Source organism: Pelecanus crispus, chromosome Z (genome assembly GCF_030463565.1).
Source record: "Pelecanus crispus isolate bPelCri1 chromosome Z, bPelCri1.pri, whole genome shotgun sequence".
NCBI classification, from domain to species: Eukaryota; Metazoa; Chordata; class Aves; order Pelecaniformes; family Pelecanidae; genus Pelecanus; species Pelecanus crispus.
In genome coordinates, this window is record NC_134676.1 from 69,285,205 (window position 1) to 69,301,840 (window position 16,636).

The window sequence follows — 16,636 nt, forward strand, 5'->3', positions numbered from 1 at the left end:
GTGTCACGAGCAAACAAATCTCAAAAGAAAACAGGCTGGTTGGGTATTAACCATCCCTGGTTCAGTCATCTGGCAGAAAAAAGCCTTGTTCAGGGAATCCCTTAAGGAGGAAGAAAGACAAGCTAATGCCAAAGATTTTTATTTCCTTGCACCTTCTATTAGCCCAGTGTAGAGAGTTGTACACTGTGCCCATTATCAAGGTGCAGCAATGAAGTTGCCTGTCAATGAATGGCAACAAACAAGAACTAAGATAACTTTTACCTTCTTATACTGCTCATGATCCTCCGTTCATCTGGAACTAATGTGTGAAAATATGACTAACTTGGCCTTTAAGTCACTGTACTTTATTTTTTCCTGTTCAGTGTAAAAATGGTGCTAGACAACGTTAGGAAGGATCAACAAATAGCCTTGAAAAATCTGATTGTCAGACTATTTTGGTGTTCTTTGTCATATACTCTGAGATTTCGCCCCACAGTTATACACCATACTACTTAGATTCATTGGTATGCATGCAGTGCTAAGAAGCCATATTTATTCTCAGTGCCAAAAGTAAATACTGAAATCAGTGACACTGTTGATTATTTAGGGGGGGAAAAAAAAGGAACAAAGATAATGAAATGTAGTTAAAACAGCCCAAACGAAACCATTCCATTTTAAAATTCTGAATTTATTTTGACAAATTTGCAGTAAGCGTTATCAATCATGTGAATAAGAATTCGAAAGGATCAAGGTTTTCTTAGCTGTGTATTTTCTTACTACTTTTATATTCCTTTTATGTCTAAAAAATAGATTTTATTCCTGTTCCCTCACTAGTATGCAAATTTCTACTAGAATCAAGTAACACATGTAACAGGACAAAAAAAAGAATCGCTGAAGCAGGGTAGGGTTCTTTTTTTTGGTGTGGGGTTTTTTTTTCTGCAAGTAAAGCCATTCTTCACAATTGCTCAGAAAACAAGAGAAAGTCCATTAGAATCTTCAGACTCTTAACAAAGGCTCTTGGCTAATGTTACTGGTCTAAAAAGGAGATAAGCCATATAATTTTACAGGAAGCAACCCACTGAATCCTTCAGCAAACACAGCTTGGCAATCTATCTTCAATTCAAAATAATGAGGTGGCAGGAGTGCGATGGAGAAATAAGTCTTCAAAAACATCACGTAAGGGAATCCAGCTGTGCTTGTATAGTTTCCAGCTATTTAAAGGAACAAAAAAAGAGAGAAAAAACTCCACTCACATAAAATGTTGTTTAGAAACATGCAAACAGAAAAAAACCCACATTCCAGTATCTTCAACTATGCATACTAAATCTATTCACATAGCAGTAAAAAAATCCTGTACTCATGAATATTTGTTTTTACATGAAGCTATTAGAATTCATTGCTGCAGTTTAAATATTCAAATTTTAAAGAAACCGTTGTCTAAATACTGCCTTTTTTACATGCACAGATGTTTTGCTGTGAATTTCCAATGCATAATAACAAGGTAAAAAAATAATAGAGTTCATTTTGACTGGATTATGAGCCTGGCATTTCGACTGAAGATATAACACAAAGATGCTCTTTCCAGAGAGCTCCTCATTGTTAATCATCAGCTACTCCTCTCAATCTAGCCGCCAGGTATGCTTACAATGACCCAAGCCCTGCTTTGAATCCACAGACTCTTTTTGAAAATGCTTTATGTGATCAAACAAATCCAACAACCTTAATTAAAGTTGGATCCATTTTCCTTCCAGTTTCATTAGATTTAATTCATATAGGCAACACTTCCTGCTGAGCAGCATAAGGTGTTTACAAAGAAACTATAGTATTGTAAAATCTACAGACCTTGTTATAGAACTCAAACAGCTCCTGATGACTAAATTCTACAAACACTTTCTTCAGGTTCTGTGAAGGAAAAACGAAAAAAAGGAAGGAATAAGCACACTTTTTTTTTTTTTTGTTTTGTTTTGGTATTCATTCCGATAATTCAGAATTTGAGATTAAGCCACGTGAAAGGTAATTGTTGCAACAGTTAGTTTTCCTTCCATTCACTACAATGTCTCCCATATATGCATATTCCATTTCAGCGAAGATTTCAAGTCTGCAGGTACATCTATCCTCCTACTGCGAAGACGAATAATAAAACATTCTATGAAAATTATTTTGTTACCTTATTTTTAAGTCAGATAAAAATGCACGATTACATTTGTCTTTCTCAGCAGTCCATCTAAGATCTGGTAAATGCCATTACACAATGACAAAGTCAGTAGTGTATTTGATTGAATTTGCACAGCTATTAATGTACTGCACCAGCACAGAGCTAATACTTCCATTCATTAATCTAACAGTTATGATCTTAGCATGCTGACACTGCTATAGGCATCTATGCACAGATTCAGCCTAAGTTAACAACACAACAGCTTCAAAGCAGTGCTTAAACACTAAAAAAGCAAATAACACAACTGATGGAAACTATGTGGAGAATACAGTAATAATCTTCTGCATGCATGTGTTGATGTCTGTGGAGATGGGGGTTAAATTAAAATTTCTGTCCTGCTTAACTCACTTGCAAGAAACAGGTAGTTTAATGCCTGCTACTTTCAATAATAGTGTAGATCTATCCAGACTGTTTCTAGCCTTTTTCCTTCTACTTTGCTTTGTCACTTCTTTTAAAATAAATTCCAACTATTGCTGCACATTCTCTCTGTTGTTGCTAGACTTTCCAAGGCTTGGAGGCATTCCTGAGGATAACATCTGCACTTCCATAAACACTAACAAGGCTCTGGGAAAACTGACTCTGTGGACACCTCTACTCACAAATTATTACCAGCTGAAATGACGTACACACGCTAATTTTTTCTAACTGGGATCAACTTCATGTACCACTTAAATCTGTAGAAAAATGCTTATTTATCAATTCAGCTTAAATGAGCAAGGATACTTTCGCATACAGACAAGGCTGTGGGTCAGATTATGTGCACTCTCATACCCATGCAAGTCTCGATTTAAGTAAAATAATGCTGCTGAATTTGGCGCACCAAATGCGGAAGAGCAGCAGAAGCCCTGGGAACTCAGGATAGGTACTGCCTGGTGCCTGCTCCTCAAAAGGAGCTGTAAGACACAGGAAAGGGACAAAATGACTGGGGCCAGCCTGTCTGGTGCAATTCCTCCTCCCTGCTCTGCAGAAAGAAGGATCCTTTCCAACAATTTCAGGAAGGCTACAAAAGCCTAGAAAAGGACCAGTGATTTGCATGAGAGACCAATCTTCCCCCTCTGGGAAGGAACAATGCAATTCTGGGAATTGTATGGTGAATACAAAATAAAACTACCAGGACAGCAGTTCTCTTTGCCATGACTCCAGCTGATCCTCCCTCCAAAGAGCATAATGCTGTGACAGGGAAGTAAAAGCATTTTTAAAGGCTTTCTAACAGCTAAGAAACAAAGAGAAAGCAAACAAGTGGTTTCTTCAGAAAAGAAAGGGGGTAGAGGAAAGAAGAAAGATACACTAATAGCAAATGGATCTACCATTTCAGCCTGGATGTTTGTTTGGCATTTGCTGTTCCAGAAGGATTTTGGTGTTTGAATAGAAGAGAAACTGAAAAGAGGAGGCTCAGAATAAAAGGAAGATATATGATATCTTAAAAGTTTATCAGTCACAATGAATGGTCAGGGTCATCTCTTGCATGGTTTCTGCCAGAAGAGTCTGCTGGATTTCACTATGACAGTTTTGCAACGCCTCCAGAGAGGGGCAGTGGGTGTGTGACACGTTCAGCCACCAGACCTCATGTGTCCAAGCTCTATGTCTCAGTCAAGACGGGCATCTTCTGGTACCACTTCAGATCAGCAAGCAAGATCAACTTCTCACACACACACACACAGAAAAAAGAAATTGAAAAGCTTGTCTTTTGTGTTTTCCTCTAACTACATTAATTACTGTAAGCTATAAGATAGGGTATGCAAATGAAAAAAAGCATGGTCCTTTTAATTCGGGTTCTTTTTATACTAAAAAAAATCACTATGCTTAAGAACAGGCTGAGATCTCTCTTCCCATTATTATTTAATAATCACAGTCTGATAACTAAGATAAAATTTATGTTGCATTGTGGCAGGCAAATGTCTGTGTAGACCTAAAAGAAAGCATGCCCTGCCCAGGCTATGTTTCTGATCTGGGGGTGGGGGTGGGAGTGCCAGGGTGAGTGAGGATATAACAATCTTTAATGAAATATGTTGTTTATCTGCACTTAATCCTCTGCTAAAACAGAATTTGTTTCTGTGTGTAAAAACCTGGTACATCTACTACATCACTTCAGCAGAGAGCAGTGTCACAAAAAACCATGCCAAAGGGTGGCACCATTTAAAAATATTATCTTTACAACATTAAATTTCTCACTAGTATGAGTCTCTTGAGGAAGGTGCCAAACAATCACTGTTACATGATCAGGAGTTCCTATGTAGAGTACAAAATCATCATATCACAACTACGTCCCTACAAGAAAAAGCTATGTCTGAGCAGGCTGGTGGCCCCCCATGTTTAGCTGAAATATCCATTATTCACTTATTTGCTTTACTCTGTGTGAACACAAACAATGTAATTGAAACAATGTGTCACAGGACTAGGTTACCATATAGTTCTTTAAAATAAAGAACTCAGTAAAAGAGTATTAAAAATGACTGTATATATAGAATATTGCTAAAGCCCCCAGAGTAGGCAAATTCCTAACCTACTTTATGGAATTTTGCTCAGATGAAGATATAAAATCACAAACAGCAACAATATTTCAGCCATAACTAAAACATAGGATAAAAAAAATCACTTTCAGCTATTGACTTAATTAAATGTCACTGTGTGCAGATAGAGTCTCAGCCTATTTACAAAAAGTGCAGCTAAGCTGCCTTCTTTTATCTACACATACAGGTTTTCAGATGCTGTCTCTGACCTAGTATGTGTTTCCCAGAACATAAATAAGAAAACAGTAATTTGCTGGTTGTCTAACTTTTTTCTTCCTTCTGTCAAGTATACCATTCTCTTTTCCTCTTTCCTGATAAATTTCCTCCCATTCCTCACCTTCACTCTACTCTTTCCCTCATTTCTGGCGTGTCATTTTCTCTTTGCTGTTATCATCTTCATGTGAAAGAAAACTAAACAGAGTAACCAGAAAACTAAACTGAATTTATTCCCATTGTCACACTCAGTCACTCTAATAATTTTTCTAATTACATCCCAAACTTTGTCACTTGTGGCAGTAGAAGTCCTAGCTCCTACTTTTAAGAGTTTTAGCCTTGAGGGTGACAGCTTCATAGCATCGGAGAAACATAGCTGAAGATGTTATTCTTACAAAGACAAAGAATTCTAAAATATACCAAACATTCATTCTTTGGGCAGCTTTGAAAATGTGGAGACATTTGTCTGATTCAACACACGTGAAAAGTGGCAGGGGCAGCACTGGAGTGATAGGCTCAACGAGCACAGCTCAAGAGGTGATGTGCAGCATCTTCAGCTAAATAAAGTTGCTGTTAAGTTCAACGTGCTCGACTGCTGTTAAGCACAACAGAACATTGCATTTACTACTGGAAAAGTCTGTGTGAATTGCAGGTGTCGCCCAAGACAAACCTTTATATCATTCCGAGTCCAACACAAGGAATATGGTAATAAGTTTTCTGAAACGTATGCTTTAACATATTTGGCCACATATCACTACTGAATGTACTTTTAAGTATTAAAATTAAATTTTAGTGCCATTTTGCCTTTACAGATCTAGAGGGAATCTGATTTCATTCTACCTCTTTTCTCACCCCAGGGTTGTATCAATTTACAATTTACAGCCTCCTGAGAACTTCTGTGAAATTCGAGTAAGTTTAACTGATCAGGGTTGTTTTCTCCCTGTACCTATCTTCTCATTTATTGTCTGGTACAATTTTAAAAAACATAACATCTTCACCAGTCTCTAAAACAGTTGTTCAAAACCAAATTTCCTTGGGGGGGTGGGGGTGGGGTATAAGATAAAATCTTCCTGCTCCCAGTCAACATTAATATGCTATTCTATCCAAAACAGCCATTCTGAACGTATGGCTAATTCTACAAAATAGCCACAATCATTTAATATACACTTAGCTTACAACCACCAGCAAACAATTAGGCAAATTTTTAGCTGAACATCAGCATAAAATGATGAAGATTCAACTACACAAGATGTAAAAGAGACTCCAATTTCCCATTGCCTCAGCTAACAATTTATTTTAAACATGAATACCTTCTTGCTGCAAAATGTTTCTGTGGAAACGATGCAAAAAGTATGTCTCCCTAAAATACTTCAGAAAGCAGAGGCAAATTCCTGGTCATAATCAAAGGATTTAGGTTTTGTTTATTTTTTTAATCCAATGCTCTAGATAGTTCTATTTTAATGTGCTACTGCAAAAGGCTTTATTACTAATGACAAGAGTTTTGCAACCTTATTTATTGCCCAGCTGTATTCCACACATTTAACTCCCCACCCCATGCATAAGCATAGAGCAAGGCACTAGTAGTTATAAATAAAAGACAAACTTCCAGTTTTAAAGCTAACTTGAATATGAAAAATTGATATTGCTGTAATAGTTCTCAACTGCAAAGCTGTAACTACTTTACGACGTTGCAAAATAAATGCCAAGTATTCTGAAGCAAACAGATGGAGGGACAGGCTGGTTTGTATATCTAAATGTCTACTGATAATGATAATGTTCTATGACTGAGCACATGTAAAAAATTACAGTATATTCAGTGAAGTTTGTTAATAGTAACTAGCTGAAGCAACACATATCCTAGTCTCCATATTCTAATATAACCTTTAACACTATCTTGAGCCACATCTCAATTAGGTTTCAGAGAAGAATATTTTCATATTTGCTTTCCATTCCCCTATTTATTCCTATTAGATATCCTTAAAATCTCAGATATAATGGAAGGATATGGATAATTAAACTAATCAGCTTATGCCCAAATTCAGGTGCATTCCTAAACAGACCCCAGCTGATTCTTAGTAGCCTACATTTGCCTCTGGACCTATCACTGTCTGTGCGACATCAGTTCAGACTTCCTTTAAATTTCCTTGGACCCTGGAGAACTATGCATTCACTTCGGCACTTACAGATGGGAAGAGGGCCATAAATTGTACCTCACAGAATTTATCAGCAAGTTTAAGCTGCTTCATCAGAAAGATGAATTTCAGTGTGCTAAGAAAAGCAGATGCATTAAAACAGACCAGCATCACTTAGAAGCACACCTGTTCCTTAACTCTCTGCAGCTAAGAGACAGCGATTAAGACTTCTTTATATTCTTACAGCAATAGATGGATATAATTCAGCTAAGGCATTCAGCAGAACACAGGGAGTTAAATACAGGCTTATGTATTCCTAATTACACTTCTTTCACATTATCAGAAAATGTGACCTTCAAACTTCATTCCTCTTCCAAGCTTATTTCCATTTGCAATACCAAATAATTATTTTTGTAGAGGAAAAAAAAAGCGTGCCTTATGACTGAATGACATGCATTTTCAAGTCTCAGTGTGCAATTGTTATAGAACAGAACATCTTTCGTACTAACCCGCTCTTTCTGATCTGTATGTTAATGTTTAGTTTGTACATATACTGCATTCTGCCTTTCAAAGTTGCATTTCTTTTTCATATAAGCTTAAGAATTTCAAATTCCCTGTGGTATTTAGGGAGATCAAAATCAGCAGCACACTAAGGACGTCTTTCCTTCCCTCTGCAATGTACTCGTAAGCTCCCTACCCAAAGCTCTGTGTTGATTCCTGAGATCTAATCAACGTGTTGCTGGAAATTGATGGTTTGGAGATATATACAGATAATCTTACTCCAGCAGATACAGGATCATCTAAGCATGTTTTCATGGAAAGTGCCTAGAATAAATTCATTGTCCAGTCCGGTAGTGAGCCAACAGGCTCTGCAGGCATTTGGAGACCTGCAGAAGACCTGATATGCTTCCAGTCAGCAACAAGAACTGTCTGTCATTTCCATTTTCACTCCTCCTGTCCCCTTCCACCCTCATGAAAATATCCATTACTGGCTGGATGAACTGGTGCAAAGCTACAGACAAGAAATGGGACACAACTACTAAAAGACCACATAGGCTGGGAAGGTCATAGACCATTAGAGGCCGGCAGGCCCCTTCCTTCACAGTAGGGGAGAAAAAGGCTTTTAAAACTGAGACAATTATCTGGAAACAAAGAACTACAGTTTTCACTTCAATGCACCTAGTCAGAGTAAATACCATCTTGCTAAAGAAAACAGCAAAGCACATTTTTTTCCCCAAAAGCTGTACCCAGGCAGAAGGTTCCTTTGCCTTGAATGTACTGGGACTTTACATTCCTATAAATAACATCATTAGGTTTGTTGGTCTTTTAATGATACTTTTGCATGGAAAACCTCTCAAAAACAGAAATCTAGAGTTGTAGGCTTGTCACTCCTGTGCAAAGATTATGTTAAATACACTGTTACAAAAACATCACAGTGAACAAACACGCTTTTTGGGGAAATAGCTGGTAAATGTGTATCACTGCATGCCTATCACAAGAAATAATTAAAAGCAGGTCTTTTGTACTGATACCTCCCTGTCCATTCTATGTATGGAAAATGGCTCATAGAAGATCTATTGAAAGGCTGACTTCCTTCTATGCCTGTTCTGTATTTTGTATATACCTTGTATATGCCCTTCCCTTCCTTGAAGACAACTATACACAGTTCAAGTTCATTACTGATTCCTGACTAGACTCCGCACAGGATCAGTCACTAACAACATAAAGCATCCATCTGCACAAATGTGCCATTGTAATTTCAGGATTCAATAGGAAAATGTGTAGGTGTAATCTCCAAATATAGTATCCAGGAAAAGATGTGTTTGAAAATTGTTAGTTTCATTCACTAATAGGCTGCCACACAATTAGTAAGATTACCACTGATTAATATAAGGAACACAGGTCCTAATAATGACAACTTCCCTATTTCATCTCTCATAATTTTGCAAATTATACTGCACGCCTAATACTGGAGAAAGCTCTCTGAAGAAGTAACCTCACTAAAAGTTTAAAACAAATATACCTTTTCTTCCTATTAAATTTCACTGTATCAAGTATGGAAAAAAGAGTCTCTGGGAAAGCACATACACACTAATTGTTGCATATTGCTTATACAGTGTACAGTCTGTAAGTATCAGAATACAGCTTTCTTGTTTAGGCAGAGCTCTATTTTGACGACTAAATAATTTTATTCCTGAGATGAAATTAAATTCTTTGATCTTTCATGTTTTGGTTACAGCTTATTTGGCAAAGAATTACGATATAAAAAAAATTACGTTCATGAACACTGCAAGGAAAAACAGGGAGTTATAGCTCTGTGTTTCATTTACTTCCACCAGGGCTATCATGTAAGTCTTCAAACACCATGAAGGCCAGTGGGTTCACACTTCTATTCTAAAGATACCTCACATCAAGACTGACATAATAGTCTTACATTCACCTTGAATGGTAAGGAATTCACTTTTCTTCTTATGCTTGTACTTGTAGAGAACTACCACTGAAGAAACAGAGAATCCAGCAGTAAGCATGCTGGCTCCAAAAATGCTTTCAACCTTTTCTGATCTCACGTTTGCCAAATTTGATCACAGCCAAATTCATTTTTTACAAACTACGCATGAAAAAGATGTCACATAGGCATGGTTATGAAATATTTCCATTATAGTACTCAGAAAACAATCCAATTCTAGGAAGCTAAGAGAACTGAGTGTAAATATTAAGTGCAACATTAGCGTAGCATTGGCATCTGAAAACTTAAAATTATGCACTCAAATGGCAAACAGTGCAACTTGGGTAAGTACTTTGGACAGTGAAGCTCAGCCCTACACCATCAAAGGCAGACTGAGATAGATTTGTATGTAGATATACAATGGTCAAAACCTCCTACAGCAAGAAGAGCAGTTCAACAACATGGACAGAGTGTTTCAAAAAGCTTCTCACACAGCTTGCTTGTAGCTTATATAATTAACTGGGAGTTGAAAATCCTTTATTTTCAAATCAGATATACCTCTAATGTTGGGTCTGAAGAAAGCTGGACTTAGAGAAAGCTCAAATTGTGATCTAAACCACTCAGGAAGCCACCCCTTTGGTCTCAACTAAAAGCCAGACAAGACCTCCTGTTATCCAGGGGAAGAAACTTGGGTTATTGTCATCTCCATCCGCATTGAGAGGAACTGCCCCAACAGGAATTTTGTATGGTGTAGTCATGCAGATGAGTAACACTTTAAGAAGGCTTCAGATGAATGGAGGAAGCTGGCATCTTTTTGCAGCTTCTGAGCCTACCTGGTTCAATAAGATACGGCAACACTGCACTCGTTTTCCTTGAAAGGCCTTTCTTCACCATCAGAAAACCTGGAAGTATCTGTTGTTTCTACTGAGGCACAAGAAAAGAGGCTGGACAAAAGATGCCAGCAGCAAGAGGAAAGATCTAAGGAAGCTCAGATCCATGTGAAATTAATGTAACTGATGTGAAAATACCCTTTAAAAAAATCTGTTTAAATATTTACTGAATGTCAAGATTAGATAATTTGTAAATTAGTTCTTTTGTTTGGGATGGGTCATTCAGAGTATCACCAATTCGATTTTATTAGGCAGATAGGCAAAGATAAAATGCTTGCGGTTTTTGCTGTGCTGAAAGGGTGTTAGTGGCTGTCAGCAAGCATATCGCGGATCTCCAGCGGGCAAATCATTCCACAAGCTAGCAACTGGGTGCTTGCACACAAGTCTCAGCTGCTGAAAGAGACTGGAAATCCGTGCGGGAGTGTTAACTAGCGGTCTAGTCCCCAGCAGGATCAAAGACAGAGCTCTTAGGGAATAAGATTGTGAAGGAATGTATGGTTTGTTTGTTTTTTTCTTTGAATTGGGAAGTCACTTACTATTTTTACTGTATTCTAAGAAACAGAACAGATGTACAGCTTTTGCTACAATACTCACAGTTTATAAATAAATACCAGACTCCTAGCCAGTATCTTTTCCTCGCCAGAAGCAACCCAGTAAAGGCCTTGAACCTGGGCCACCTGTTTGGATCAAGGACATACCGATGTCAGAGTGTGATGAAAAAGACATCGCCACCCTGACACAAGCAAACACCAGCATTTCTCAGGCAACACAGCACAGTGCAAAACTGGAGGAGGTCTTTAAAAGTGAAGTTTCTCAAATTAGACAAAAAAGCTTTTCCTTTTTACAAGAACTTAAAAAAAGAAGACTAGGTGATCTTTTCTTATTATGACTCTGCAAAATTAAGAGGAATGTGGAAACAACCACTTATGAAGCAATCCACCAGTTTCTCAGTTTGTGGTGAAGGTTACACATGTTCTAATGATGCAAAAACTATTTTGGATGTTAGACAATGTAATTTCAGTGATCTTCTTGCTTTGTTACTTTTGCTGAAAAGTTATTTAAAGCTTGATGCAGTGGTGTGGTGTGAATTCTCGTTACTCACAAAGAAAACTGGACAGGGTGCTAAGGACAGAAAGTACTACAAGTGCTGTGTAAGTGGTTTTTTACATACAGTGAAGATGAAATCAAACCACTCACCCACTGTTTCCTTCAAACCAGAATATGAATGTAAGTATATAGGTGATATCCTCTCAGGGAAGAAAGAAAACCAACTTTTGGCTAACATAAGCCATTTAAAAGAGGGTAACAAATCCCTTTTCTTCAAGTCTGTGTGCTATTGAATTACAGTTCATACAGGTTGGTTTAAAAGAGAGGGAGCAATGTGAAGGAATACAGTACTAGATTTGGATTATTCTACAGATGGATGGAATACAATGCAGTACTCAGGCCGGCTGCAATGGTTTCAGTGAGTATCAAAAACAAGATATGTTTTGTGTTTTTCTCTCAAAACGAATCTGTTTAGCTACAAATTAATTACATTTTTCACTTTCAAGTCAGCACTGCATGATGCGAAACTGAAATGGTAAAGCAAGTAATAAAAAGTGATATTATATGGTCTAATCTTTTCCTAAAGATAGACATGATATTAATATTTAAGCTATGCTTAATGTCTTCCAGATTTTTACCTTTTTAACACACATGTTCTTCAAAGGGAAAACTGGAAAAAATAAGGCATTACAGGTCAGTTTGCAAACACTATTTTGGCTGTATAAATGATTTTATAAAATTATGTTTAAACCTATGTTTAGGATACTAAGTCACTTCTTCCAAAAAAACACTGAAAGCATGATTTGTTTAATGTTTTGTCTACCCTGATTATAACACAGGTTAAAAGTGTAATATATGGGTTAGCCATAGATACTTAGATTTTCAGTGTAAGAAGTTATGAAACTTTTAAAATAACCTAACATTAATTTCCAGATCCTAATTTCCAGATTTTTCCTACATCTCTTACATATGGAAACAATGCTAAGAATACACCTGCTGACTAACAAAGGTTTTAAATTTAGAAGAAAAATAAATAAAGGAAATGGTTTAAAATATTTTCTCTTGAAATAGTATTTATATGCTACTATGCAAAAGAATTTAACACAACTTTTCTCCTCCTTTTAGTCACGAGAAGGTTTTCAACATGTATACTGTTCCCCCCAGCATTCTTACCTCTAAATTGGAGAGATATGGCTTTGACGGATGGACTGGTAGATGGGTAAGGAATTGGCAGGATGGCAGCATCCAAAGAGTTACAATCAATAGCTCAGTGTCCAAGTGGAAACCAGTAACAAGCGGTGCCCCTCAAGGGTCCACACTAGGATCAGCACTATTTAATATCTTCATTATTGTCTTCATTAATGACACAAGTATTGGGCTTGAGTGCACCCTCAGCAAGTTTGTGGATAACACCAAGCTGAGTGGTGTAGTTGGTACACTAGAGGGAAGGGATGCCATCCAGAGGGACCTTGGCAGGCTTGAGGAGTGGGCCCATGCAAACCTCATGAAGTTCAAAAAGGCCAAGTGCAAGGACCTGTGCTCCTGGCTTGGGGCAATCCCCAGCATCTACACAGACTGAGGAATGAGTGGATTGAGAGCAGCCCTGTGAAGAAGGACTTGGGGGTACTGGTGGATGAAAAGCTGGACGCGAGCCGGCAATGTGCCCTTGAAGCCCAGAAAGCCAATTGTATCCTGGGCTGCATCAAAAGAAGCGTGGCCAGCAGGTCGAGGGAGGGGATTCTGCCCCTCTACTCCACTGTGGTGAGACCTCACCTGGAGTACTGTGTCCAGCTCTGGAGCCACCAACGTAAGAAGAACGTGGACCTGTTAGAGAAGGTCCAGAGGAGGGCCATGAAAATCATGCAAAGGCTGGAACACCTCCACTCTAAAGAAAGGCTGAGAGAGTTAGGGTTGTTCAGCCTGGAGAAGAGAAGGCGCCGGAGACACCTTATTGCAGCCATTCAATACTTAAAAGAGGCTCATAAGAAAGAGAGAGAGAGACTTTTTACCAGGGCCTGCAGTGGCAGGACAAGAGGCAACAGTTTTAAACTGAAAGAGGGTAGATTTAGATTGGATATAAGGAAGAAATTTTTTACAGTGAGGGTGGTGAGACACTGGAACAGGTTGCCCAGAGAAGCTGTGGATGCCCAATCACTGGAAGTGTTCAGGATCAGGTTGGATGGGGCTTTGAGCAATGTGATCTAGTGACAGATGTTCCTGCCCACAGCAGGGGGGTTGGACTAGGTGATGTTTAAAGGTCCCTTCCAACCCAAACCATTCCATGATTCGAAGATATGTATCTTCTTAACATGGGACATTATTTTACAGAAAAAAATACACTTTAATACTTGTACTATAATACTTAGACAAATTAGAATGATGTCATTTAATACTGAAATAGCTTGGTTTTAATACTGACTTTCAATATATTCAAGTCCAAACTAGGTAGATTTTCTCTTAAAACATAAGGAATGAGGTGATAGTAAAGGGAACAACGAAGAAGAATGATATGCAGGTATAGTAGGTTAAAAAAATTTGATTTCTAACCTGACATAATGACACATATAATGTGACACATATAAATGCAGTTTTTACATACACTGGGGAGTTTAGCTTAAACAGAGAGAGAAGAGTATGATGGTGAAGAGTACTACCAGGGAATTGGTAATAGCTGCTTCCCCACTGGCTAAATGGGGACTGTTAAGTCTGCCTTTCCTTTATGCAACAGAAGTATTTTCCAACAATCTGGGGGAAAACTTACCTCTCTTGAACCCAATATACGTTCTCCCACATTCTTCACTGTTATACACCTTTAGGGTATGACTATCCATGTACAGTAAATTGCTTTGTCTTTAATCTTCATGATTGACATATTCTTCTATCTAAAGCAAGCTTCTGTGTTTTTTGCACTTTTTTCCTAAGAAAAATGAGGAAGTAAGGGGGACTGAACTACCTCAAGTTCAAATTAAGCATACGTCAGAGACAAAATGGAGATTGCAGACTTAGTTGATTTCCTCCTATTTAGTACAACATTTAGTTGTATTCAATGTGTAAAACTGTGCACTGACCAGCAAAAAAATGAACTGGTAAAACAAATGGTTGACAGATTAACTGATGAACCAGAAAGATACCCTGATTAACCCGGTCAGGTACTTGGCTGAGGCCTCACAGTAACAGCAGTCTTATGAAAAAGCATATTAAGAGTATCTCTGCTCTCTTACTGGTGAGTGACAGAATTAGCAGCTGAACAGACACTAAAGGGAGATGCCATTAGATTCCAGACATGAGAAAAGTTTTTCCACTGCTGAAAAGAGACTAATTCCACAGCTCTATGCAGAGGAATGAATTACCAAAATTGCAAACCAGTTTCTCTAAGGAGAACAAACAGTCCAATACGCTTGAGACCATTATTTTAAAAGGATTAAAGCACTACTGCATAGGAGAATCAATTCTATTTGGATTGTTTTGTTTATCCTGGAGATAAACAGATTAACTTGTCTGCAACCATAAACTAGCCAGAACTCTGGCAAAGGCAGTGTGGGATCAAAGGGTGTCTAAGGAATATGTAGATCCAACAGTTAATTTAATGGTTGGCAATCCAGCTCTCAAACTGATAAATGCGGTACTTGTCTTTTTGTGGCATTGGTTTTGCTAAAGCTGAAGCCTACAGAGATATTAAAATCTAAAACGTTAGAACACAGCCTGAGACTGCAAGAGGAAGGACCAACTGAATAAACTGCACCTCCATATCAACGAGAACTTTGGTAAATATACGAAGTGAGTTTTTGTATTTGAACTGAAATGTTTCTCCAGGAATTGTTCACGTTTTCTGTGTGTTCAGAGTCTTGAAAAGTGAAAGCAAACCTATGAGAGGTCAAAAGCTGCAAGCCATTCAATACTAACTACACTTGGTACAAGCAATGAATGAAAGCTTTAGGATACTGAAGATCCAGGAAGAATTTCCATTTCTTTTTTCTTTGGAAACTAAAACTTTTCCTTCTGAACTTCTGAAATACATCCTTCAATAGTTCTACATGCAAGACAAGAGAGTTCTTGTCTTAAAACATCTCTCATCATAGGAAGAAGAGAAGAGAGTATTTACCTCCATTAGCAAGAACACAGCCATCAGGCAGAGTGAAGTGATTCTCCTCTGCTTGGCACTCGTGAGGCTTCATCTGAGACACTGCATCCAGTCCTGCACACCCCCAGCACAGGACAGATGTTAAGAAACTGGGGGGAGTTCAGCATCATCTGGATAGTTATCATCTGGATGATCCACATGTGAAGAGATACTAGGAGAGCTTGGTTTGCTTAGTCTGAAACAGGGTTAAGAATCAGGAAACTAAGTGTAGTCCTGCCTGTAACAGTTTTAGCATTAAATTGTACCTCTATGACAGGTGATTTTAGTTTATCTTGTCAAAGATTACAGATCTTATCTGTTTAGACAGCCCACCTCATAACAAAGAATTATATTTGGTAATAAATAATAACCATCCCTTAGCTGAAGAGTTGATAAGGAATACAATTTCAATCCATCCATGAGGATTCAGTTTCTCTGAATATTTTGCACAGGGAGTCAACTCAAATGAAACATCTAGAAGTTGGTAATCACACCTTTTAGATGGCCACTGTTCTTCACTCTTAGAAAATGTGGAACTGGATGCCCAAGCAATTTCAATAGATATTGGTTGATCAGCAGTGACAGTAGCCAGAAAGATGATCTAGATAACTTGGTAGTAGGCCAATAAAATTCACAAGTGACAAGGCTGTTGAATGGTCATCTTGGGATCCAAAACCTTTGCTGACCTCTTGATTGTCTATCACCACCACCAAAGTGCTGCAACTGTACTCTGACTAATGATTTTTAAACAATCCAAAAGTATTCCAGCAGAGTCTCCAATAGCTCTGAAACTTTAAAAAGAGTATAAAACATATATAAAGAGAAAGATAGGACTGAACACCCAAAGGGTCCAGAGCTCTTGGATAAAAAATTGCCGCTATTCATCAGTTATACTTCTAGACGCTACCACTCAGAGCATCACCTAGCCATAGGGCTCTTGGTGTAGAAGCAAAATGCTATGGTCAGACAATAAAGGTGCTAGATTCACTTCAACTGTTAAAATGTGTTTAATAGAAAGTCAATAAGTTAATTTTGCATTAGTTGTTGCATAGCCCATTCTCTCAGAATAAAGAGAGCATAAAAA

General features: G+C 37.9%; 1 protein-coding gene across 2 annotated transcripts in view; it reads right to left on the reverse strand.

Moving 5' to 3' along the window:
• Positions 1-725: 725 nt before the first annotated feature.
• COMMD10 (COMM domain containing 10) overlaps positions 726-16,636 on the reverse strand; it is a 114,698-nt gene continuing 98,787 nt past the window's right edge. For both annotated transcript variants that reach the window (XM_075726827.1, XM_075726828.1), the window contains 2 exons: positions 1,822-1,881; positions 726-1,190 (listed from right to left, as the gene is read on the reverse strand). In XM_075726827.1, coding sequence (XP_075582942.1) covers positions 1,152-1,190; positions 1,822-1,881 — 99 coding nt within the window. In that variant the 3' untranslated portion in view covers positions 726-1,151. The remainder of the gene's footprint in view (positions 1,191-1,821; positions 1,882-16,636) is intronic.